This window comes from Theropithecus gelada, chromosome 3 (assembly GCF_003255815.1).
Source record: "Theropithecus gelada isolate Dixy chromosome 3, Tgel_1.0, whole genome shotgun sequence".
Classification (NCBI taxonomy): Eukaryota; Metazoa; Chordata; class Mammalia; order Primates; family Cercopithecidae; genus Theropithecus; species Theropithecus gelada.
In genome coordinates this window covers 16,888,383-16,913,564 of record NC_037670.1, presented here as the reverse complement: position 1 = coordinate 16,913,564, position 25,182 = coordinate 16,888,383, and the positions used below count along the sequence as shown (strand labels likewise).

Here is a 25,182-nt window from a genome sequence, read left to right as displayed (position 1 = left end):
ACTCAAAATCAGTTGGGTCTCTATAACAATGATATGGATAAAGTTTAAGAAAAGGTCTAATTTGAGCTAATAATTTGTTGGTCATAACATCATAGGATAAATCATGATACTACTTTTTTTCCTCAGTCATTCTCTCAATCTTTAATTATTATGTAAAATGCCAAATGTATACTTCTCACCTGTGGGCTAGTAGTTACAGATGTTTTCATCACAGGTTCAATAGCGTGAGAAAGAGACACTAGAGTCTGAGGAAGATACAGGGGAAGGGAAGTTAAATCCGTAAATGCTCCTGAGTCTTCAGACAACCATTGCTGAAGCTGATCTTCAAACCTGAAACAATATATAATAAATTCAAAAATATTTGAGCATTAGGAAGTTAACTATTGTTCATTAATCTTCTATATATACTTAAAAACTTTTTAAGCCTTTGCTTTTTTAAAATTTAATTTTTTTTTTTTTTTTTTTGAGATGGAGTCTCACTCTGTTGCCCAGGCTGGAGTGCAGTGGTGTGATCTCAGGTCAGCATAAACTCTGCCTCCCAGGTTCAAGTGATTCTCCTGCCTCAGCCTCCTGAGTAGCTGGGATTACAGGCACGTGCCACCGTGCCCAGCTAATTTTTTGTACTTTTAGTAAAGATGGGGTTTCACCATATTGCCCAAGCTGGTCTTGAATTCCTGACCTCAGGTGATCCACCTGCCTCAGCCTCCCAAAGTGCTGGGATTACAGGAGTGAGCCACTGTGCCTGGCCAATTTTTTAATTGTTATTTTTGACAAAGTCTCGTTCTGTTGGCCAGGCTGGAGTGCAGTGTCACAATCTTGGCTCACTGCAACCTTGACCTCCCAAGCTCAAATGATCCTCTCACCTCAGCCTCCCAAGTAGCTGGGACTACAGGCACATGCCACCCAGCTAATTTTTGTATTTTTTTGTAGAAACGGGGTTTTGCTGTATTGTCAGGCTAGTCTACAACTCCTGAACTCAAGTGATCTGCCCACCTCAGCCTCCCAAAGTGCTGGGATTATAGGCAGGAATCACCACACCCAGGCTTAAGCTTTTGCTTTTTACTAAGAATATAACTAAGTTATTACATCAACTAAGAAGCAGAAATGTACTTATTAAAAATTTAATAACTTCCTATAATAAAGCTTAATTTAAAAAAAAAACTAGGCTGGGCTCAGTGGCTCACGCCTGTAATCCCAGCACTTCGGGAGGCCGAGGTGGGCAGATCACCTGAGGTCAGGAGTTCAAGACCAGCCTGACCAACATGGTGAAACCCCATCTCTACTAAAAATTAAAAAATTAGCCAGGCATGGTGACCCATGCCTGTAATCTCAGCTACTTGAGAGGCTGAGGCAGGAGAACTGCTTGAACCCGGGAGGCAGAGATTGCAGTAAGCCGAGATCACACCCTCGCACTCCAGCCAGGGCAATGAGTGTAAAACTCCATCTCAAAAAACAACAACAACAACAACAACAAAAAACACTTCCCTTTAATTTATAAATCCAATTCCAATTTATATTTAATGAAAAAGGTGGCATTAATCCAAAAACAACTGCTTCTATGTGTTACTTAACATTACTTGTAATTGTCTTGTTTGGCTTATCTTATTTAATTTACCTTGGTTTTATGCATCTATAATTAATTCTTCTGACGTTTTCCAAATGTGTGGATTGCTGCTTATAGTTTAAAATTAACTCAAGATAATATGCCACTGCCACCTAACGTACTCCAGAGCTGTCTACTTCCATATACCTGTCTTTTCAAGAAAAACAATCTTGGCCAGGTGCAGTGGCTCATGCCTGTAATCCCACCACTCTGGGAGGCCAAGGCAGGTGGATCACCTGAGGTCAGGAGTTCAAGACCAGCCTGGCCAACATGGTGAAACCATGTCTCTACTAAAAATACAAAAATTAGCCAGGCGTGGTGGCAGGCACCTGTAGTCCCAGCTACTTGGGAGGCTGGGGCAGGAGAATTGCTTGAACCTGGGAGGTGGAGGTTGCGGTGAGCCGAGATCATGCCACTGCACTCTAGCCTGGGCAACAGAGCGAGACTCTATCTAATAAAAAGGAAAAAAAAAAAAAATCATCCCAAACCACTTAAATTATAGAGATTGATTTTAGAAATCAGACACATTCATTCACCCTTCCAACACATATTCATCAAGCCACCTCCAGATGCTAGGCATCATTCTAGGTACAAGGAATATTGCACTGAAACAAAACAGAGGCCCTGCCCTAAGCAATGTATACGTTAGTGAGGAGAGACAGACAAGGAACACATAACAAGAGAAACAGGGTTTGAAGATGAGAAAGACAAAGCAGAGCCATGGAAACAAGGTTGGGGATGGGCAAGGACGGCCTAACGGAAGCAGACATTTGAGCAGAGATCTGAAGTGAGTACTAGATCAGCCGTGGGGATGCTGGGGAGAATGGAGGGGGCTGGACAGTCCTAGGCAACAGGAACAGCAAACTCAAAGGCCCAACTGTGAGCTGCCTACCATGTTCAAGGAAGGAGCGGAGGTCAGAGGAAATGGGGGCAAATCACTCAGGGCCCTGGCCACCCCTGTAAAGTTTGCCTTTGAATGAAGGTGAAAGACGGAAACCACTGAGAGGCTGTGAGCAAGCAAGTGACATGACCTCCATCTTAACTCACTTGAAAGGCACCCACCAGGTCTACCAAGACTAAACTACAGCCTACTGTAATAATCCAGAAGGAAGATGATAGTGGCTTGAGCCAGGTGGTGGCCATGGAAGTCATAACAAATGGTCCAATTCTGAATGTATTTTCAATAGAGCCAACAGGATATGTGAATGGGCTGATGTGAGGAGATGATTCCAACGCACTTGATCTAGGCAGCTGGAAGGATGGAGCCACCATCAGCAGAGGACCACCAAAGGAAGAGGCTGGTTGGAAGAAAGCTGGGAACTGGATTTGGGATATGTTAACTTTGCAGTCGCTACTAGACATCCAATAGATGTCTAATGAAGATTTCAAGGAAGCAGTAGGATGTTCAAGTGTGGAGTTCAGAGGTCTGAGATACAAATTTGGAGCTGTCAGAATAGTGATGTTATTTAAAAATCCATGGAACTGGATGAAATCTCTGAGGAGTAGGTACAGATGATGCAGAGGAGAGGTTGAGAGAATGAATCCGGGGGGCAGCTGGGGGATGAGGAGGATCCAGCAGGGCAGGAGGAGGACACGGACATCCTAGGAGCAAGGAGGGGAGGATCAAGTATGAGATGCTACCAGGGACTGGGGTTCATGGTCATGTTCAGCCCTGAGCCAACTGTAGGAGACCGGGAAAGGCTGGAGAAGTGAGTATCACAAGCGTTTTTGAGGAGTTTTACTATTAAGAGGGCAGAAACATGAAGTGGTGGCTAAAGATGGAAATGGGGCCAAGACAGGGAGGCATGTTTCATGTCTGTGTGCTGCTGATGGGCACCATCTAGTATGGGGAGGGGTGGTAACACAAGAGGGATACTCATTGAATGAATTTCCTTGGGTAGGTGGGAGATGAGATCCCAGCCCAGGAAGGGCTGACTTTGACTACGAGCTGCATGGTTCCTTTCCAGCAACAAGAGGGGTCAGGATGGGGATATAGGGAGGATGCTGGATGTGGCTGGGAGGGCAGGGAAGGCAGAGGACAACCTGTGGAAGGTCCCTTACTCCTGATTCTACTTCTCAGTAAAATGGTAAACATGGCCATCAAATGAAAGCAAAAGAAAGGTATACATGGGAAGGAGGAAAATGGGCAACGCAGAGGAGGGGCTGCCCCAGCTCCTGCCCACTCAAAGCATGGGATCATCCACCAATGCCTCAGGCTCCCAAGGGCAGGGTGCTTCTGGCCAGCCATACTGTTCAGCACTCACCATCTTTTGAGTAGACTTAACCACATGAATTTCCCACAAAAACTTAACACTGACTTTCAATAATAAATAAATAATAAATGAAATTCACTTAAAAACATACTATCTAGGGCACTGCTTCTGTCTTCCAAGAGCTTTTAAATAGTTACAGCACTAAAACTGTTGCTAATAATCCACCTTCCCTTCTCCATCCTGGCTGTCTTACATCAATCAAGCAATAACCAGTCTCCCCTCACAGCATAAAGCAGACTAAACAACACACATGAATTAGAAGGAAGTGGGCTTCACCTCTTGTTCTCCTCTTTCTCCAGCAGCAGACTGCTCGACAAACACTGCGCCAAGAGCTCCTCAGCAGAAGCTCCTCGCATCAGATCCTCTGTGCGGGGAATCCTTCCCTCTCGGCCACACTCTGTGCTCCCCTTCCAGTTACGGTGCATGTGAAGCAATGGTATGGGAAAATTGTTTGCAGAAGGATGAAAAGGCTTTATTCCCAAACTGTAAGTACATGATTTGAAATGCTTATGGTCAAGAAAATATTTCTACAGCATCATGTAAAGCATGTAGATACATTTGCACATGTGCATTAACATGTAAGAACATGTGCCTCAGACTCATGGGCTCTCCTGGGATAGCTCATGCCGGCCCCATGCCTACTTCCAAGCTTCCATCAAGTCAGGGAGTGGGCCAAAGAGGGAAGGCAGCCCCTGCACTGTAGTGAACCTTATGCACAGAGGCATTGAGACTGCCTGTTCCTCTTGGAAGTCTCTGCTCTCACGAGGCAGCCGCGTTTTTGGAGCTTCTCTGCTTCATGTCTTGCCTCCCACCCTAGGGTTCCAGATTGTTTTTCCCTAGTATTGGCAAGGTCCTTATTTTTTATAGATAGCTCTTGGATACATTTGGAAGTAATGTTTACAAATAGTGAGAAAGAGGGCATCTGACATGTTTTTCTAAACACATGCCAATGTTTGTCCTTTCCCCACTAATTTCAATAATTTGGCATAACACTTTTGTCACGTATTCCGACTCTTTATTCTGATCCATTCATCTACTCTGGCATCCCCTCATGGTTTCAAGTACTGGAGCTTTACTATATGTTTTGGTATCAGGCAAAGCAAACCTTGTTAGTCTTATTTATTTATTTTTTTTTGAGACGGCATCTCGCTCTGTCGCCTAGGCTGGAGTGCAGTGGCCGGATCTCAGCTCACTGCAAGCTCCGCCCCCCGGGTTTATGTCATTCTCCTGCCTCAGCCTCCTGAGTAGCTGGGACTGCAAGCACCCACCACCTTGGCTGGCTAGTTTTTTGTATTTTTTAGTAGAGATGGGGTTTCACCGTGTTAGCCAGGATGGTCTTGATCTCCTGACCTCATGATCCGCCTGTCTTGGCCTCCCAAAGTGCTAGGATTACAGGCTTGAGCCACCGCGCCCAGCCGTCTTATTTAAAACTTTCTCAGCAATTGCTGCATATGTTTTTATCCTGATGAATTTTAGAACTTATCAGTACCAGAACTGACATCTTCACAGCATTGTATCCTGTCAACAACCTAGTCTGAACCTCAATGGTTCAGGTTTCCTTTGTACATATAGGCCCTGAGAACTCATATGTTAAGGGTTTATTGTCGTGAATGATAATTTTTTTTTTTTTAAACATGTTGTGGATTATCTGATCACCTTACTGAACTCAGAATGGTTCTATGGACTTGACTGTTGATTATCTTGGACTGACAACTGTACTGTCTGGAAATGACAGTTTCCCCTTCCTTTCAGTATTTGTACCTGTCTATCCCACATCCCTTTGCTGGTGAGGATTTCCAGGACAATAGTGAATACTAGCCGGGACAACAGGCTGGTTCTGATTCCACTGTTCCTAATATTCTACCAAGAAGCATGTATTTTTTCTATTTTGGTAGTTTTATGTTAGGTAGCCTTATCAAGTTAGGACTTTTTTTTTTTACCCAAGCTAAAGAAATTACCCAAAATAAAGAAATGTTATCAGGAATGGGTACTAATTTTAAGAAATGTATTTCAACACCTGCTAAAATTACCACTTATTTTTCTATTATGGGAACAAATTACATTAATAGATTTTCACTGTTCTTGTTTATCCTGGGAGAAAGCATACTTGTGACTTTTTTAGGTACTGTGCTTTGGAACCAGATTTGGAAGTGAGATGAAATGTCAGCTGTACTCTCCTGGTTAGGTATGGTTTCAGGGTCAGGTTCGCCTGATAAATGAAGTGAGATGCTTTTAACTTTGCTCTAGAACAGTTTCTACTGCAGGGAATGATCTGTTCCTTGAGGCTTTGTCACAGTCTGTCCACAATGGACTGGATTTGGCATGTAGGATGTTAATTTCTGTGTACTTTGGAAGAAAAATACAGTTTAGCAAGAAACAGAAACATACTGAACATGAACCTCACCGTCCCTCTCTCAGCTGTAGCTCCTTCTGCGTCTGCAATCTGGCTTGTTCCCACGACAAAGGAACATCATATTTTTTCAAATCGTTTTTAAAAAAATACACACATATCTGACCATCTTCACTCAGTGCCTCTGAGAAAACAATACAAAAACAGATAAAGAGGCCAGCCTGGCCAACATAGCAAGCTCCTGTCTCAAAAACAAAAACAAAAACAGGTACAAATATTAGAGCGACAGGTGGCATGTGCTTAAATTCACTGATTTAAGTGCAAGCCCTTTGATTAAAGTCACACAATTATGTGACTTCCACACTTGGGTTAAATAGGCTCCCAGTGTCCATGCATCACTCAAAGTCCAGACAGGCTTACATCCAGACTGGCAGGGCCAGTAATGACTACTCAAAAGCCACAAAATCCTCTCTAAGAGCCACCCTAGGGGGCCTGTTTCAGGGAGGTGAGTTCAGGCTCTACCAGAACCTTCCTAGCTTGTCTCAATGTTTTTAGGTCACTCACTTGAAGAGGGAAGTCCTAAGGAAAGGAAGGATAGGGACCCAAAAGAAAAGCAGCAACATCAAGTAAACATCTTCCTTTGCAGAAACTAGACCAGGAAAGTCTCGTGAGGAGCTGATCCCATCGCACCAAGCTCTAACTACCTGACGTAACAGGAAGCCGGGGCGGCGTCCAGTCTCTCAGCTTGTGGTTGATACACAAGGCGATGACGTCATCCCATGGGATCTCCATGACCGAGGGGCCTGCCCCATGGACTGGGGAGGGGCTCTTGCTCTTCCACCTATAGTAGGTTCTGCGGAGCAGGTTCTCCACCTGGGACTGGAGGACAGGCTGTGTCTGGCGTGAGCTGGGGATCTGGGAGGCGTACTGGACAACCATGGAGCACACGGGGAGCCAGGGGGCTAGGGAGAAAGTGCCTCATTAGTTACAGGTTTGGCCAAAGGGTGAAAATGTACATGAAAACATTTTTAACTCTACATTTTCTTAGGAGAAGGCAACTAACTGTCAAGTTGAGAAGTCTGCTTTCTAACCATAGCGGAACCACAGTTGTTGAGGGAAGAGCAGCTTATTCCCAGGAGCTAGGTGAGGGACGCAGACAGTCCCCCTTAACAGTGTTGCTAGTAAAGGTCCACCCAGAAGCTCTGACTCTACAGGCCTGTGGTTGTGCCTAGGAAATCTGCATTTTAACAAGCACCCAGATGAGTCTGGTATAAGTGGTCTTAGCTTATTTTGGGGAACCCCAACCTAGCCACAGCACTGAGGGCTTGTGCTGAGTGGTTTGCTTCCCTTTGGGTTCCTTCAATAAAGAGCATACGTTAGACCTACTACAGACCACACCCCACAATTCAGAAGGGCGCCTGAGGCCCAAAGGGGAGTGTCTATGCTAATGCCACAACTTCTGCCAGATAAGCAGCTCATTCCCTTCTGACTGCATGGGAAGGAGCAGCCCCATATGCCATACTGGGCTTGAGCCAGCCAGATGGCCTGTAGGATCTGCGTCAAAACAGCCCAAAGACAGCCAGGAACAGGGGCATAGCCAGAGCCACAGAACAAGGCTTCTTTGACAAAAAAGGAACATTAAATCAGCACCGAGTGCCATGGCCATGGCTTGGGGACAGGGCTACATGGTCCCCATGCTCTTTGCCCCTGGCTTGTCTGTTCTGAAAACAGGGACCCTGCGGGGCAGGCAGGACAGGATCAGGGTTGGTGTTCCTCCCAGTACCACTTGTCACTTTCCTCCTGAGGCTGAGTGAACTCCCATGGACTGCTCTGCTGGTCAGGAAAGGCTAACAGCCCCCACTCCACAAAACCCACCTTGTTCTGGCCCGTGAACCCAAAGGAAGGTGCAGGCGAGCACAGCATGGAGACATGCATGTGCCCAGTGGAGGTGGACATGCAGCCCTCACACACTGGTGCCCAACACCTGCCAGATGGTTACTACATTGAGAAGGAAGCCTGAGGTTTGGCTGCAGCCACCCACCAGACCTCCCCAGCACGAACACGTACCCTCCAGGGGAGGAAGGTCCATCTGCGGAAGCTGGAACCCAAGCACAGCCTGCTTCAGCCACGCCAGGTGCTCTGGGGCATTCCAGTGCAGGTGAGGAAGCAGCCGGCTGCCCCCTGCCTCAGCAAACTCAGTGACAGGCCAAGACAGATCACACAGCTGTTCGGACGACACCACGGAAGCCAGGAACTGCAGCACACTGTTAAACAGCTCAATGATGGCGCCAGGCTCCTGCGAAGTGAGACCGCCCAGACGCCTCTCTCTTCTGTCATGGAAAAAGCGGCCACTAAACTCATGGCCAATCCCATCTTCGACGTACTGAATGAGGGTCTGGCAGCAAAGGTCAAGGGAATGGGGGCAGTGGGAAACCAGCCACTGCACCGCTTGCAAAACCTGAGAACAAAGACAGTCAGAAGAGACCTGGTTGAAGAGTTCACTGTTTTTCAAAAACAGCCTTCTGAAAGGGCTTGATCCCCCAAGGTTGCCCACAGCAGGTAACACCAGAGTACTGGGCTCTCAACTGTGGTAGGAAGGGGAACAGAAGTGTCCTATGCAGTTGAGTTAAGCCTTCTAGGGCTCAGGAGACATGTCCAGTAGGGGCACTAAAGAGAGCCCCCAGATCCCATCTGGCCTGAGGAGGAGTGTGACCTGCATGGTTGCCCCATGGAAGCGCCCACACCCTCAGGAGACCAGCCCTGGACATCCCCTTCACCATGCACAGAAATGGAGTCTTCTCCTTTTTGGAAGGGACTAAAAGCTTCACTATGTGCCAAGATGCCTTCACACCCTATAGTTATCTTACTTCCTATAGTTATTTTAATTCCTGGCACCTCTTTCTCTAAATTGTTAGCAAAGACTCCCCCTGCCTTTTTTTTTTTTTTTGAAAAGGGGGTCTTTTTTTTTTTTTTTTTTTTTTGAGACAGAGTCTCGCTCTGTTGCCCAGGCTGGAGTGCAGTGGCCGGATCTCGGCTCACTGCAAGCTCCGCCTCCCAGGTTCACGCCACTCTCCTGCCTCGGCCTCCCGAGTAGCTGGGACTACAGGCGCCCGCAACCTCGCCCGGCTAGTTTTTTTGTATTTTTTAGTAAAGACAGGGTTTCACCGTGTTAGCCAGGATGGTCTCGATCTCCTGACCTCGTGATCCACCCGTCTCGGCCTCCCAAAATGCTGGGATTACAGGCCTGAGCCACAGCGCCCGGCCAAGAAGGGGGTCTTGCTATGTTGCTCAGGCTGGTCTCAAACTCCTGGGCTCAAGCAGTCCTCCTGCTTCAGCCTCCCGAGTAGCTGAGATTACAGGTGTGAGGAGCCACCATGCCCAGCTTCAGAATTCCTTTTTAAAGGAAACATCAAATAACATTATTTCTTCACGTATTCAGAGGACAATTACCCTAGAAAAACAATTTCTGTATCTGACCTTCAGATATATGTTCATATTTTAAATTCATAGAAACAAAAACACTAAAAAATTTTACATAAACAATTTAATTTGCAGATAGCAGGACCATGGACAAATTTTATCTTTTATTTTGATTTCTGCTTATGTTTTTAGAAAGTTATCTGTATAAAACATACAACTGCTGCCAGGCGCAGTGGCACATGACAGTAGTCCCATATACTTGGGAGGCTGAAGTGGGAAGATTGTGTGAGCCCAGTAGTTTGAAGTTGCAGAGAGCTATCCTCTTGCCACCAAACTGGGTGACAGAATAAAACCCTGTTTCTTAAGAAAAAAAAAAAATGCAAATGCTAATACACGCTCAATTCAAGATACAGCAAAAGGGGAAAAAAAATATCTTGACAGACCGTTAAAAATGATGAAACCTTACCTTAGTTGAACCTTGTAGATCATTAATGGAATCAGGGATCTCAGTAACAGTGTAATCTGAAATCAGCTTAGCTGAAACCAAGTCCTGTAGCATCAGACCTTTAAGAGAGACACAGAGGAAGGTCACTCGCATTCTGCTCTCAGCACACCTGCTAATACATCTCACTGTGCTGACCGCACGCAGTCCTGCAGTGGACAGTAACCATAGGGGTTGCTGTCTCAGTGATTCCTGACCCCAAAACTACTGGACCATCCTCAGACCCAGGGCCTCCACCCATTTTTAAACAATGCTGCTTCATAAACGAGACTTCCTTCACAAACCATCTTCCACTTCCTTCTCAACGGCGTCCCCTCCTGGGCTAGGCACAAGAACCACCAGAGGAAGTGCAGGCTGGAAGGGCTTGGCCTGCAGGAGCTGCTTGAGCTGCAGTAAGGCCGACAGCCAGTACACGTCCTCCTCTGCCACGTCCTCACTCTTCATTTTGGGGGGAAGCAGCAGCATGAGCCCACTGGCTCCCAGGAGGTCCTTCTGTGTCTCCACAGCATCGATGGCACCATCACTGAGGGCGCCATGGGCCACCTGCAACAGCATCAAGATCATCAGGAGAGACGCACCATGGGACGCATCAGCAGTGATTGATCTACCCCGGAGCAAGTGCAGCCAAAGCTCTCCATGCACTAAATATTGACTGTACTCCAGACAGGCCTCCAAGGGCACGGCTGGGCATACCCTGTATTTATCTTACTTCCTGTAGTTATTTTAATTCCTGACCCGTTTCCCCAAATCCAACGGTTAGCAAAGACTCCCCCCAACCTTTTTTTTTTTTTTTTCCTTGAGGGGTCTTGTTATGTTGCCCAGGCTGGTCTTGAACTCCTGGGCTCAAGCAGTCCTCCTGGTTCAGCCTCCTGAGTAGCTGAGATTACAGGTGTGTGGAGCCACCATGCCCAGCTTCAGAATCCCTTTTTAAAGGAAATGTCAAATAACATTGTTTCTTCATATATTCAGAGGACAGTCGCACTAGAAAAATAATTTCTATATCTGCCCTTCAGATATAAGACGTGTTTATATTTTATTTATTTTATTTTACTTTTATTTTTTGAGATGGAGTCTCGCTCTGTCACCCAGGCTGATTTGCAGTGGCACGATCTCAGCTCCCTGCAACCTCCACCTCCTGGGTTCAAGCAATTCTCCTGCCTCACCCTCCCTAGTAGCTGAGATTACAGGGGCCCACTACCACGCCCAGCTAATTTTTGTATTGTTAATGGAGACGGGGTTTCACCCTGTTGGCCTGGCTGGTCTCGAACTCCTGACCTCAAGTGATCAGCCTGCCTCAGCCTCCCCAAGTGCTGGGATTACAGGCGTCAGCCACCGCACCCACCCCATGTTCATATTTTAAATTCACAGCAAAAAAAATGAGAATTAATGCAACAGAATTAGTGCAAGAAACAGCCAGGTCAACAGGTAATTTAGCCCCCAGCTACAATTGTGTTTGACCATATTACTATAATTTTAATTAACCTTAAACAGGTATAAAAACAGTTAAAGCTAGGCACAGTGGCTCATGACTGTAATCCCAGCACCTGGGGAGGCCAAGGCAGGAGAACTGTTTAAGGCCAAGAGCCAAGAATTCAAGACCAACCTAGGCAACATAGCAAGATCCCATTTCTACAAAAATAAACAAAAATATAAGCCCGTAATAATAGAAAGAGGGAAGGCACGCCAGCAGCAGATGAGGGATTCTGATACATTTCTAGAAAGCAGCAAATAGATGTGACCAATCCCTGTGTTAGGGAAGCAGAGGATGCCATACCTAAAGGCTGCAGGTGTCAGTGTGTAAGGAGTCAGGTTGACTAAGCCTGCAAAAGCTCTGTATACCCAGGCCCTGAAGACACCAGGAGCCAAAGGTGAAGTTCAGAGCCTGGCCCTATTGGCACCCACCACTGCAGGCAACCTGTATGCACAACCAGTCCCCCTGGGCCCCTGAACAGGAGTCCTGAGAGGACCCAGATGTAGGGCCATGGTCAGGCACAGTGGAAGAGACTCAGCACCAAACCACTCCAGACCCTACCCTGAGAATACCAGCAGCTCCCCAGAAAGCAGATGGCACAAGTCCTTTCCAGAAAAACTGAACTCTAGGGAACAGACATCCAGATCCAGACATTTGGGAGTCCCTCCAAAAAGGCTGGCTTGCCATTTAGCTACCTTCCACCCCGCCCCAAACATAGAACTTCTTGGCTAGCCTTTTAGGGCCTCACTCAGATATAGACAGACAGCCTTGGATAAGGCATATAAGGAGGGCCTCCAACATAAAAGAGAGAAACTGGAGTAACAAAGAGGAAAAAAAAAAGAGGAACCAGGTAATACATGAACCAAAGAAAACTTAGACCCCAAAAACCCTAATTTCCTGGGGAAGATAAAATGATGCATCCAAAAAATAAGATGCTATGAAAAAGTCATGATAAGAATAAAGAGGAAATAAGTAATACACATGGAGTAAAAAATTCAGTAGGACAATAGGAAAATAAAGTCAAGGAAATCTTTTAGATCACAGTAGGAAGAGATGAGATTGAAAATAGGACAGAAAGGGTAAGAAACTCAGAGGATCAATTGAGGTCTAACATCTATCTAATAGAAGCTCAAGAGAGAACAGAAAAAAGACAGAGTGTCATAAAGACATGAAAATGTCCCAGAAGTGAAACAGGAGTCTCTAGCCTGAAAGAACCTGCTAAGCCTTGCACAGTGTGTTAAGGTAGTCCAGTGCCAGGCATAACAAAGTGAATCTTCAGGACGCCATGAACAGAGAGAAAAGCCTTCCATAGAGCAACAAAACCAGGCCACACAGAAAGGAACAGGAATAGTACAGCAACAGTGGATGCTAGGTGACAGTGGAACAAAACTGGAAGGAAAATAATTTTCTGTATTTTTTTAATTGAGACGGGGTCTCCCTCTGTCATCAACGCTGGAGTGCAATAGCGCGATCATGGCTCACTGCAGCCTCGAACTCCCAGGTTCAAGCAATCTTCCCACCTCAGCTTCCCAAGCTACTAGAACTATAGGTACACACCACCATGCCCAGCTAATTTTTGTATTTTTTATAGGCAGGGTTTCACCGTGTTGCCCAGGCTGGTCTCGAACTTCTGCACTCACAACAATCTGCTCACCTCGGCCTCCCAAAGTGCTGGGATTACAGGCATAAGCCACTATGCGTGGCCAGGAAAATAATTTTCTACCTATAATTTTACAAATGTAGCTAAACTATGAAGCAAATGTCAAAATAAATGCATTTTCTTTTTATTTCCCCCAGCCTAAGGTATTTTGTGAATAAAATCATTTTCATAATGGAAAGTACTCAGAAAATTCCCCTCCCATAACATATACCATCCAACAAGGGGCTGAACCAAGAAAAAATACTGCAGCAGCTGCTGCTAATGGCAACACTGAGCAAGCACCTGGCCTGTGCCAGACACTGTCCTACGCAGTCTGCGTGTGCACTGACTTTATCCGCAAGAGCCAGATGAGCATCTCCACCAGACAGCACCTGCACAGGCTTGGGTAGTTTATTTTACCATCTCTGAGTAAAATAGGAATAAGAAGTAACAGTACCCACACACAGGTGGCAGAGACACTAGGGAACTTGCCCAAGGTCACAGAGCTTCCAGGTGGAGGAGCAGGGACATGTGCTCCTAATGACGGCACTAACGCACGTGCTGCCTGGAGACCAGCCCACAGATGAGGGTTCCCGGACAGAGGGAACATGGATCAGGTGAAGTGACAGAACATTTGGAAAACTCTACTGAGATATATACAGCCCCCCAGTAAAAATGAAAGAGATGAAGAGAACTATGTTAAGTGAGACAATAAGGCAACTCTGTTTCTTGCAGAAAAAAAATAATTGTGGTTATAGAACACTACTGGTTCTGAGGTAAACAGCAGTCACAGAGCCATCAAAATATGACCCCACTCACTGGAGTAATACAAAGTGATAGTGTAGCTATCCCGGGAAGACGTGGAAGGCTGAGCAGGACCATGGCACAAGAGGCCGCGCTGTACCTAGGGTGGTATGCTGCCGCCAAGAGGGTCCCCCTGATTCCACCTAGTGTTCATGGCCACGTGTGATCTCCTGCCCCGTGAGCCGGGTCTAGCCACTCACTTCTGACAGGCAGAAGCCAACAAGCAACAGGATGTCACTTCTAAGTTTAGGTCATAAACACACTCAGACTTCCATCTGGGCTCATCTCTTGCTCACTCTGATGAAAGCCAGCTGGCATGCTGTCAGCTGGGGAGAGGCCCATGTGGCAGGAACTGAGGAAGTCTTTGGCCACATGACACAAGCTCACTAGAGTGAGCTGGGAAGTAGATACCCTTCAGTCAAGCTTTCAGATGAGACTGCAATCCTAGCCAACATTTTGATTTCCACCTGTGAGAAACCTTCAGCCAGAGGACCCAAGCTAAGCTACACCTGGATTCCTGACCCACAGAAACCATGATAACAGACTTATTTTAAGCTGCTATGTTAGGGGTAATTTGTTACTTAGGAATAAGGTAACTAATACATTTACATTAATGGGAAGTCAGCAGAGAACATTTAAATGGATAAACTTAGAAACGGCTGTGTAAGTGCGTAATCTGGAAACATGAGAAAAATGAGGCCCTGAAGAAAGGAGTTAAGAGAGGAAGGAGGAGCTATGTCTCGTTTTAAATCATGTGGCATTATCTGACTTCTTTTTAAGTACATGGAAGTGCTACTTTCATTAAAAATGAAAATGAAGGTAATAGGAACAGTAAACTAATTTCCAGTAAATGAAATGTGACTTTGTAATCCCAGGAAAAGGGAAGAATTTTGCACCAAGAAGTTACTGTTACCTCAGAATAGCAAGAGCATGGATGGTTCTTATCATCATCTTCATACTTCTTTTACATTTCCTCATTTTTAAAAAGTTTTGTGTACGTATTACATTTAGGAAATCTAATATATAGTATTAAAATAGAAAAAGTAAAGAAGCAGGCTGGGCATGGTGCCCCCTGCTAAATCTGACTGGCTTAAAAAAATAATTTTTTAAAAGACATGTACGGAGACATATAATACTTGCTTCTGAGCCTCCCGCAGTCTTTCAAAACCACATTAGGGAATAAGCAGTATTTGCATGGTTCCAGTGATATCTGGGAGTAAGTGAAAGTAATGAAAACACAGAAGTAAACACAAAGTAATTATAGTTCACCTTTATACACACGTTAACAGCAATCATCTGATCCCCTTTGCTGCTAAGCGAGTTGAAAAGCGAAAGCGTCTGAATCCCACCAGCATCGCTGGATGTGTCATCCACTGAGCCTTCATCTCCCATGAACTTGACTTTTAACCAATTTGCTAGAATTCTACAGATTTAAAAAAAATAACAACAATAAAACACTTGAAGAATCTAACTCTAAATTTGAATTATAAAGACTTTCAGGAAAAGAAGAGAAATATCACACAGACCTACGTCCATAGATACCAAATCTTACTATGCAGAAAACAGGCTGTCATTTTAAAATGGAGCAACGATCTTTTACTTTTTTTTTTTTTTGAGACAGAGTCTCGCTCTGTCGCCCAAGCTAGAGTGCAGTGGCACAAACTTAGCTCACCGCAGCAAGCAAACCTCCTGCCTCAGCCTTCTCAGTAGCTGAGACTACAGGCATGGGCCACCATGCCCAGCTAATTTTTCCATTTTTTTATAGAGTCTCACTCAGTTTCACTATGTTGCTCATGCTGGCTTCAAACTCCTGGGCTCAAGCAATCCTCCCTCCACAGCCTCCCCAGTTGCTGGGATTACAGGCATGAGCCACTGTGCCCAGCTTCTACTTGTTCTTAACTGGGCAGGAGGAGGGGGCACTCATGGAACTGGCTCATTCTAATGTGACTTAAGATTCTGAAGCATTAAGATTTTCAGCAATAGAAAACATCCCTAGAGTTTGAAATACATGTTTTTTACAGATCAAATTTCTCATACCTGAGACCTTAAGAATTCTTAAGTGACATGAACTTAGCAAATGAGAAGACAGCTATTTTGTTTGAAGAAATGAATCAACAGCTGGGCATAATGGCTCACGCCTGTAATCCCAGCACTTTGGGAGGCCAAGGCAGGTGGATCACTTGAGCCCAGTTCAAGACCAGCCTGGGCAACATGGCAAAACCCTGTCTCTACAAAAAATATACAAAATATACAAAAAATATACAAAACCCTGTCTCTACAAAAAATATATAAGCCGGGCGCAGTGGTGTGCACCTGTAATCCCAGCTACTTAGGAGGCTGAGGCAGGAAAATTGCTTGAACCTGAGAGGCGAGGGTTGCAGTGAACCAAGACCGCGCCACCACACACCAGCCTGGGCGGCAGAGTGAGACTCCATCTCAAAAAAAAAAAAAAGATAATACAGGCTTTCTTTTTAAGTGAAAAGGTGTTCTGGAATTAGTAACAGTGATGGTTGCAAAACCCTGTGAATATATCTAAAAATCACTGAAATGTACACTTTAAATGGGCAAAGCTCATGGTATGTGAATAACATTTCAATAAAGCTATTTTAAAAATAAACTGTAAGCTGGGTGTGGTGGCTCACGCCTGTAATCCCAAAACCTTGGTAGACTGAAGCACGCAGATTGCTTGAGCCCAGGAGTTCAAGACCAGCCTGGGCAACATAGTGAAACTCCATCTTTCACACACACAAAAAAAACATTAACCAGGAATGGGGGCACACGCCTGTAGTTCCAGCTACTCAGGAGGCTAAGGTGAGAAGATCAATTGAGCCCAGGAGGTCGAGGCTGCAGTGAGCTGTTATCACACCATGCCCTCTAGCCTGGTGATAACAAAGCAAGACCCTGTCTCAAAAAACACAGAGACTGTAGTTGCTTTAAAAACATGACTTCTGTATGCTATTTGGTTCCAGGAAATAAGATCACGTCAATTTTTTCTTTTTTAAAATGCCAAAAGTTTAAGGGAAAAAAATGGAACTATAGTAAACAGACTATAAACTATCTTACTGGAGAGTCTAAAATGAAGCAGGTCTATCAATGTACCTTAACACAGCTTGAAATAACAACTTTTAAATGCTTTTGGACTAAGACTGTTGCCAAGTAGTATGGTTTGGATTTGTATCCCCACCCAAATCTCATGTTGAACTGTAATCCCCAGTGTTGGATGAGGGGCTTGGTGGGAGGTGATTATATCATGGCGGTGGAATCCCCTTTGCTGTTCTCATGATAGTGAGCTCTCAGGAGATCTGGTTAAGCGTGTGGCACCTCCCCCTCGCTGTTCTCATGACTGAGTTCACGAGATCTGGTTAAGTCTGCAGCATCCACCCTTACTGTTCTCATGATAGTGAGCTCTCAGGAGATCTGGTTGTTTAGAAGTGTGTGGCACCTCCCCCTCGCTGCTCTCATGATAGTGAGTTCTCATGAGATCTGGTTAAGCGTGTGGCATCTCCCCCTTCACTTTCTCTTCCTCCTGCTCCGGCCATGTAAGACATGCCTCCCTCCCCTTTGCCTTCTACCATGATTGTGGGTTTCCTGAGGCCGCCCCAGCCATGCTTCCTGTACAGCTGAGCCAATTAAACCTCTTTATAAAGTACCCAGTCTCAGATATTTCTTTAAAGCAGTGTGAGAACGGACTAATACACCAAGTTTATGGAATAAAAATTGAAATAATCAAATCTAAAGTTTCAATTTAAAATCATGAGCAAAATAGACTATAAATCCAAGCATTAAAACATAAACCTACACTTCCGAGTTCCCATCACACATGAGGAATACCCGGCCCTGGCCCACAACTCTGCCCTGCCCACCCCACCTCTTGGAAACCCCACAGGGGAAACCCTTCCTGACCTGCCACGACTCTCTGGGGACTGCTCCTCTCCATCCGGCAGCACCAGCACCAGCTTCCAAAACACATGCTCCTGCCTCCCAGGGAGGTGCTCAGCCACAAGGGACGGCAGGTCCAGAGACGCCCACGCCACATCACTGGGAGGAACAGACCCCCGAGGATTAGCCAGTGTGTGAGACCCTCGCAGGAGCAGCACACACATCCTATGAGCAGGAAGGGGCAGGCTGGAGGAAAATCAGGATCAGAGGTTGAACTGCAAACTAGAAACCAAGTCTGGAACTCACTGAAGAGACCTCAGTTGGAGATGCATGAGGTGGGCTGCTAGCGTGACAGATTGGGGAACGGGGGGATCACCAGGGGATACGCAGAAGGGTGCGGCATGACAGACCTCAGCAGCTGCTGGTAGAAGTGCTGAACCTTCATCTGGTGAGCCGTCTTGTTTCTGAGCCGCCTCAACCTGCAAATGAAAGCAGAATGACAGTGTTACCACAGGAGCTTAGTGAAAAGTACTGGCTAGTGTCCCCTGGGGAATACTCAGGAGACTGAAAAACACATTTTCTGCCAAAGAAACGGGTTAGAGGATTCGTTCATTCCACAAATATCACATTAAGTATCTGCTGTGTGCTGGCTGTGGGAGATTCAACAATAAGACAGAATCCTGCCGTTCAAGAACATAGGCTCTCATGGGGAGAGAACAGCATCTCTAAGTGGCTAGCCTGGCATGTGCGAGGTGTCGGCACTGTGGGCAAATGCTGCCAGGTGGGGCTGGAGCTAGGTGCTTATTGCAGTCTCACTCAGGGTGGTCAGGTGGTATGTGAGCAAAGACCTGAAGGAAACAGGGAGAGCCAGCGTGACAACTTCTGGAAACAGCAGAGGGCATGGCTCTGCCAGGCCACAGCTGGACCTGGCATATTTGGGGAGAGCAGTGAGGGCAGCGGGGGAGGGGTTGGGTCCACAGTACAGAGACTCAGGGAGCGCTAGGGACACCGCTAAGAGGCAATGCCACCGAGAGGCAATGCCGCCTGGCTGAGCTGTCGGAGGATCCCTCTGTTCTGGTGCTGAGGATGCGAGCGGGGCCCGTGGTGGAAGCTAGCAGACGGACAGATGCTGCGTCAACATTCCAGCGAGGTGGGGAGAACTGCCATGCCCTCGGTGAGTTCTGAGGGCAGAGCTGAGGATGCTGGGTCTGAGAGATGCAAGCCCAGGTTTGTGCCCTAAGCACAGGAGGACAGGATGGCATCCTATGAGCAGGAAGGGGCAGGGTGGGGGAAAATCAGGTTCAGAGGTTGAACCGTGAACTGGAAACCAAGTCTGGAACTCAGGGAAGAGGCCTCAGTTGGAGATGCATAATGGGGGCTGCCAGTGACAGACAGGGATGACAGGGCTATTCCCCAGGGGGTGTGCAGAAGGGAAGGGCAGAGGGCAGAGGTCTGGGCTGAGGGGGCAGAGTGGAGGGCTCAGAGAAGGAGACTGAGGCTGACAAGAGCAGCTACGGAGGGGCGACACAAGAAACCATGACTCCAGGAGGAGGCCAGGCCACTATGTGAAGGCAGCTGTGGGTGAGAGGAGGCAGCCCCAGCCCTGGCCTCACAGCATGCCTGCAACAGGCTGGGACTGCCACCCACCCACCCTGCCTGCGCGGAACCTGATGGGGCCAAATGAAACCCACAAGACAGTTTTCAGAGGGAACATCCCGTGATGACCAGCAGGGTGACGAGACATGACATGAGGCCCCAGCGGTGTGCCTGCTAGGCCATCCAGGCTGCCTCCCCAGGCCCCACCCACCACCCACTAGGAGGCCGGGGAGCCCTGAGGCCAGGCAAGAGGGGGCACCTACACGGGTTCTAAATAAAGGCCATGCCCAGCATGGCCAGGAATGCAGGCTGAGGGGGGTCCTGGCATGGCCCTGAGGAGCTGGTTCTGCTCGGGATGACCAGGAGGAGTGGCAGGGAGGACCAGGGCCACACCAAGGGGCCTCAAGAGGGAAATACCGGAGGGTGGAGGTGGAGTCTGGAAGATACTGCCACAGAAAGAGGGCAGTGTGTGAAAGAGATGGCGGGAGGAACAGAGGGATGGGACAGGGATGGGATGGGGAAGACACAGGCCAGCGTGGACCTCGGGCTCCTCCAACAAGGATGGAAGTGGCAGGTACTTAAACTGGGAGGAGCAGGAAAAGAACAGGTGATGCAGAGTCAGACTCAGTCACCAGGATGCTGAGTTGAGTCTTTCAAGCTGAACTCAGAGCTCTGCTTTCCAGTGGAACAAGTCACACATCCACAACTGTGGGAGACGATCTTCAAAATGCAACCCTGTGCCTGTCCTTGCCTCCAGGCTTCACCTATCTTCACCCTCCAAACACACACATTAATTCAGCTCCTGGTAAAACCAAGTCGGGGCAGGGGAGCCCTGACGAGGCAGGCGGCAGTTGATGCTGACCTGGTGCAGGAGATGCCCAATCTCCCTGCATGGCCCAGGTCCAGGAGGCCCCTGGCCAGGTTCTCCTCAGCAATGGGGCACTCTGCACTGGGTGCCAGCGCCCTCAGCCGGTCGCTCACGTCCACGCAGCAGGGTGCAGCAGGGAAAGCCCGCATCTGGCGCCTCAGTTTCTTGCGGGCTGCGACAGCTTCCCTCCACCTGGGGACGTGAAAACGTATCATTACAGAGTGTTTTCAGGGTCTTCAAGCTGAGAAACACATTGGAGTCAGAACTCAGGAATGGCGAAGGAAGGACATCAACTGAGTGTGGTGAGCAATGCGACTACTGAACGTTGACAGTTAATACTGAATGGGCTTTGGAGGCTGACTTGGCAATACAGATCCAGATCTAAGATACATACACCCAGTCGGGTGCAGTGGCTCACGCCCGTAATCCCAGCACTTTGGGAGGCCAAGGCAGGTGGACTGCCTGAGCTCAGGAGTTCACGACCAGCCTGCACAACACAGTGAAAGCCCATCTCTACTAAAATACAAAAAATTAGCCAGGCATGGTGGCGGGTGACTGTGGTCCCAGCTACTTGGGAGGCTGAGGGAGAATCACTTGAACCCAGGAGGTGGAGGTTACAGTGAGCCGAGATCACGCCACTGCACTCCAGCCTGGGTGACAGAGCAAGGCTCTGTCTCAAAAAAAAAAAACAGAAAAGATACATACACCCCTTGACCCACAGCCACCACTGATAGGAATTTTATCTCTACATACACGTGCCTGTGTGCAAACCGGTGAACTGTCTGTCTGTACAACGACAGTCACCGCGACAGTCTTTACCAGAGCTAAAAAGAGAGCCATGGCCAGGCTTGGTGGCTCACGCCTGTAAATCCCAGCACTTTGGGAGGCCGGGGCGGGCAGATCACGAGGTCAGGAGTTCGAGAGCAGCCTGGCCAATATGGTGAAACCCCATCTCTACTAAAAATACAAAAAAACACAAAATTAGCCGAGCATGGTGGCGCATGCCTGTAGTCCCAGCTACTCAGGAGGCTGAGGCAGAAGAATCGCTTAAACCCGGGAGGTGGAGGTTGCAGTGAGCCATGATTGCACCACTGCACTACAGCCTGGGTGACAGAGTGAGACTCCGTCTCAAAAAAAAAAAGAAAAAAAGAAAGAGAGCCACATGAAAGTCCATCAACAAAAGACCAGGAAGGTCATTTATGGTACATTCTCGCACTGACCTCAAGACCGCTGGCAATGGGGACAGTTCAGCACGCTGCTACAGCCAGGCCTCCACCTCATATCAGATGGAGCAAAGGAAGGCTCAGAGCAAAGCAGGGATCATGAGCCCATTTGTGAACAGCCACAAGAAAGGACAGAAAGTCTCTGGATGGTTTTGCAAGCAGCTGCTGCTCGCACAATGGACGGGTCTGCTGTAGAAGGCAGACTCACTTCTCCCCATACTCCCTTTCACACTGTTCCAACTGCCAAGGACACTATACTGATTTCAAATTTATTACGAAATGAATCACACAACACACATAACACATGTATGCCCAGTTATAAGATTACTACATCATCGAGCACCTGTGCACTTACATCCAGTTGAGCAGTTGTGGCCATGAGAGGCACCCCCTCCCATTCCCAAAAGTAATCACCATGCTGAGATTATGATCATTATTTTCCTTCTTTTGTTCAGGGTTATACCACTATATATAAATCCAAACAACCTATTTAGTTTGAATATACACTATTTGTATATTCCCTATTAATTGCTTTTTCTCCACTACTTATATTTTGAGAATTCACCCTTATTGGTGCATGCAGCCATAATCTGGCTTGTTCACAGGTGTCTCCCAGCACCTAGTGCAGTGGGCAAATGGCAGGCACCCTATAAATATTAGTTGACATGCAGAGCAGCCACCACACCCCAATCTAACTCCTGACTGTTCCCCTTAGTTTATGTTGTGTGTGTGTGTGTGTGTGTGTGTGTGTGTGTAATCAAGTATTTCTGAAATGCAGTATAATCCAATGAAAGTCTATTTTAGGTATTCATTGCTATAACATTTTCCCTGATCCTTTTACCACTGAATACAGAAACTGATGGCTCAAATATTTTGAATTTGATAAAAGACTCTTCCCCGTGTGTGTGGATTTCGCCTGTAGGAACACAGGACTCACCGCTGTAGATACTTGCAGAAGCACTGAAGCTCCTGGAGGGTCTCCTTTGCAGCCTGGAAGATTTCCTCCACGAGAAACAAGTCCACTAGATGGGCACAGACGTCCTCACAGCAACGGGCCACGCGGACCCTCTGGTCTGTCTCTAATGCATTCCTAAGAAACAGGGTAATCAGCATGGAAGACACTGCACTCGGGGCCCACAGACACTGAGGGCTTTGCTTTAAAAGCCCAAGAGTCAGCCGGGCGCAGTGGCTTATGCCTGTAATCCCAGCTCTTTGCAAGGCCAAGGCGGGCAGATCACTTGAGGTCAGGAGTTCGAAACCAGCTTGGCCATCATGGTGAAACCCTGTCTCTACTAAAAATACAAAAAATTAGCTGGGCAGCCGGGCACGGTGGCTCATGCCTGTAATCCCAGCACTTTGGGAGGCCGAGGTGGGCAGATCACGAGGTCAGGAGATCGAGACCATCCTGGCTAACACGGTGAAACCCCGTCTCTACTAAAAATACGAAATATTAGCTGGGTGTAGTGGTGGGCTCCTGTAGTCCCAGCTACTCAGGAGGCTGACGCAGGAGAATGGTGTGAACCCAGGAGGCGGAGCTTGCAGTGAGCCGAGATGGCACCACTGCACTCCAGCTTGGGCAACAGAGCAAGACTCCATCTCAAAAAAAAAAAAGAAAAACAGGCCGGGCGCGGTGGCTCAAGCCTGTAATCCCAGCACTTTGGGAGGCCGAGACGGGCGGATCACGAGGTCAGGAGATCGAGACCATCCTGGCTAACCCAGTGAAACCCCGTCTCTACTAAAAAATACAAAAAAACTAGCCGGGCGAGGTGGCAGGCGCCTGTAGTCCCAGCTACTCAGGAGGCTGAGGCAGGAGAATGGCGTGAACCCTGGAGGCGGAGCTTGCAGTGAGCTGAGATCCGGCCACTGCACTCCAGCCTGGGCGGCAGAGCGAGACTCCGTCTCAAAAAAAAAAAAAAGAAAAAGAAAATAAAATTAGCTGGGCATGGTAGTGCGGGCCTATAATCCCAGTTACTTGGGAGGCTGAAGTAGGAGAATCACTTGAACCCGGGAGGTGGAGGTTGCACTGAGCCGAGATCATGCCACCGCACTCCAGCCTGGGTGACACAGCAAGACTCCATTTCAAAAGGAAAAAAAAAAAAAGTGCAAGAGTCAAGGCCAGGCACAGTGGCTCACACCTGTAATCCCAGCACTTTGGGAGGCTGAGACAGGCAGATCATGAGGTCAGGAGCTCGAGACCAGCCTGACCAACATGGTGAAACCCCATCTCTACTAAAAATACAAAAATTAGCCAGGTGTGGTGGCGCATGCCTGTAGTCCCAGCTACTCAGGAGGCGGAGGCAGAAGAATCGCTTGAAGCTGGGAGGCGGAGGTTGCAGTAAACCCAGATCGCGCCACTGCACTCCAGTCTGGGCAACAGAGCGAGACACTGTCTTTAAAAAAAAAAAAAAAAAAAAAAAGTGTAAGAGTCTGCATCCTCAATACTAAAATGTAATTCCATCTTCACTGTAAGAGAAGCTTTAATACTTAAACTACAGACACCTAGAAAGATGGGGTAAAAAGAATTAAGTGGTACAGGGTGCCAAATTATAGGTCCATAGGAGCCCTTGTAACAGTTAATAATATCTTAATAAAATCGTCAGAATTTTTAATTATTTTAGAGACAGGGTCTCACTATGTTGCCCAGGCTGGAGTACAGTGGCCACCACAGGTGCAGTCACAGCATACTACCCAGAACTTCTGAGCTTCAGTGATCTTCGCACCTCAGTCTCTTGAGGAGCTGGGACTACAGGTGCCTGGTGTAGAATGTGTAAATGATGATGCAGACAACCACAAAATCTTCTCATCAGCAACGTCTGACATGTGCAATCGATTGGAAGTGTCTCAAATATATGATAAATGCCAGTGGCTACTAAGGATGGCTGACTATGGTCATGTGGTGGCAAGCCTCAAATAAAAGAGAATTTTAATAATAAAATTATATCAGCCAAGGGAACACAGAGGACTGCATCAAATACATTTGGTCACAAAATCAAAGTAGCTTAGACAGGCAGGACACATTTCCAATAGCCCATCCTCAGTGGCGCGAGACACAGCCTAGGGCAGAGCCAAAGCTCAGTCTCCTGGCACAGCAAGCCACCAGTGTTTCACTTACTTCAACTCCTGGGAGCAGGTTTCCCTCACAAACTCCATCATCACGTGTTCCATCAGCTCCACGGCCAGGCCCTGGCTCAGCTCACTTAACACCAGCTCTCTCTCTTGTTTTAACCTACAGGGAAGATAAAAAATACACAAGGGTAATGTTTAAGAATAAAAATAAGTGCTGTTTGTTTCACTCCCTGGACATGCAGACAGGGATTGAGGTGCTGCCTGAGTCGGCAGGCCACCCCTACTCCAGCTCCCCTGACACCACCTCCCTTCCCCTGCCTCTCCTGGTTGGGAAGGGCCACTGCTCACGGGTAGGTGTGGCCTGGGGAGCTCCATCCACCCCTTGGGCTGAAGTGTAGGAGGGCATGAGTGGGTCAGCAGGGGTGGACAACAGCGGGAGCATCGCGGCCAGGGTCAGTTCTTGCCTGTGTCCACATTGAGCTCCTTAT

General features: G+C 47.4%; 1 protein-coding gene across 1 annotated transcript in view; it reads right to left on the bottom strand.

The window, feature by feature from the left end:
- MCM3AP (minichromosome maintenance complex component 3 associated protein) overlaps nt 1–25,182 on the bottom strand; it is a 52,470-nt gene that overhangs the window by 1,839 nt on the left and 25,449 nt on the right. The window contains exons 16-28 of the mRNA XM_025378708.1: nt 24,741–24,854; nt 22,566–22,718; nt 20,400–20,597; nt 18,352–18,420; nt 17,966–18,100; nt 15,332–15,485; nt 10,433–10,691; nt 10,113–10,210; nt 8,294–8,684; nt 6,931–7,188; nt 6,281–6,410; nt 4,153–4,359; nt 180–330 (exon numbers count right to left, since the gene is read on the bottom strand). Coding sequence (XP_025234493.1) covers nt 180–330; nt 4,153–4,359; nt 6,281–6,410; nt 6,931–7,188; nt 8,294–8,684; nt 10,113–10,210; nt 10,433–10,691; nt 15,332–15,485; nt 17,966–18,100; nt 18,352–18,420; nt 20,400–20,597; nt 22,566–22,718; nt 24,741–24,854 — 2,317 coding nt within the window. The remainder of the gene's footprint in view (nt 1–179; nt 331–4,152; nt 4,360–6,280; nt 6,411–6,930; nt 7,189–8,293; nt 8,685–10,112; nt 10,211–10,432; nt 10,692–15,331; nt 15,486–17,965; nt 18,101–18,351; nt 18,421–20,399; nt 20,598–22,565; nt 22,719–24,740; nt 24,855–25,182) is intronic.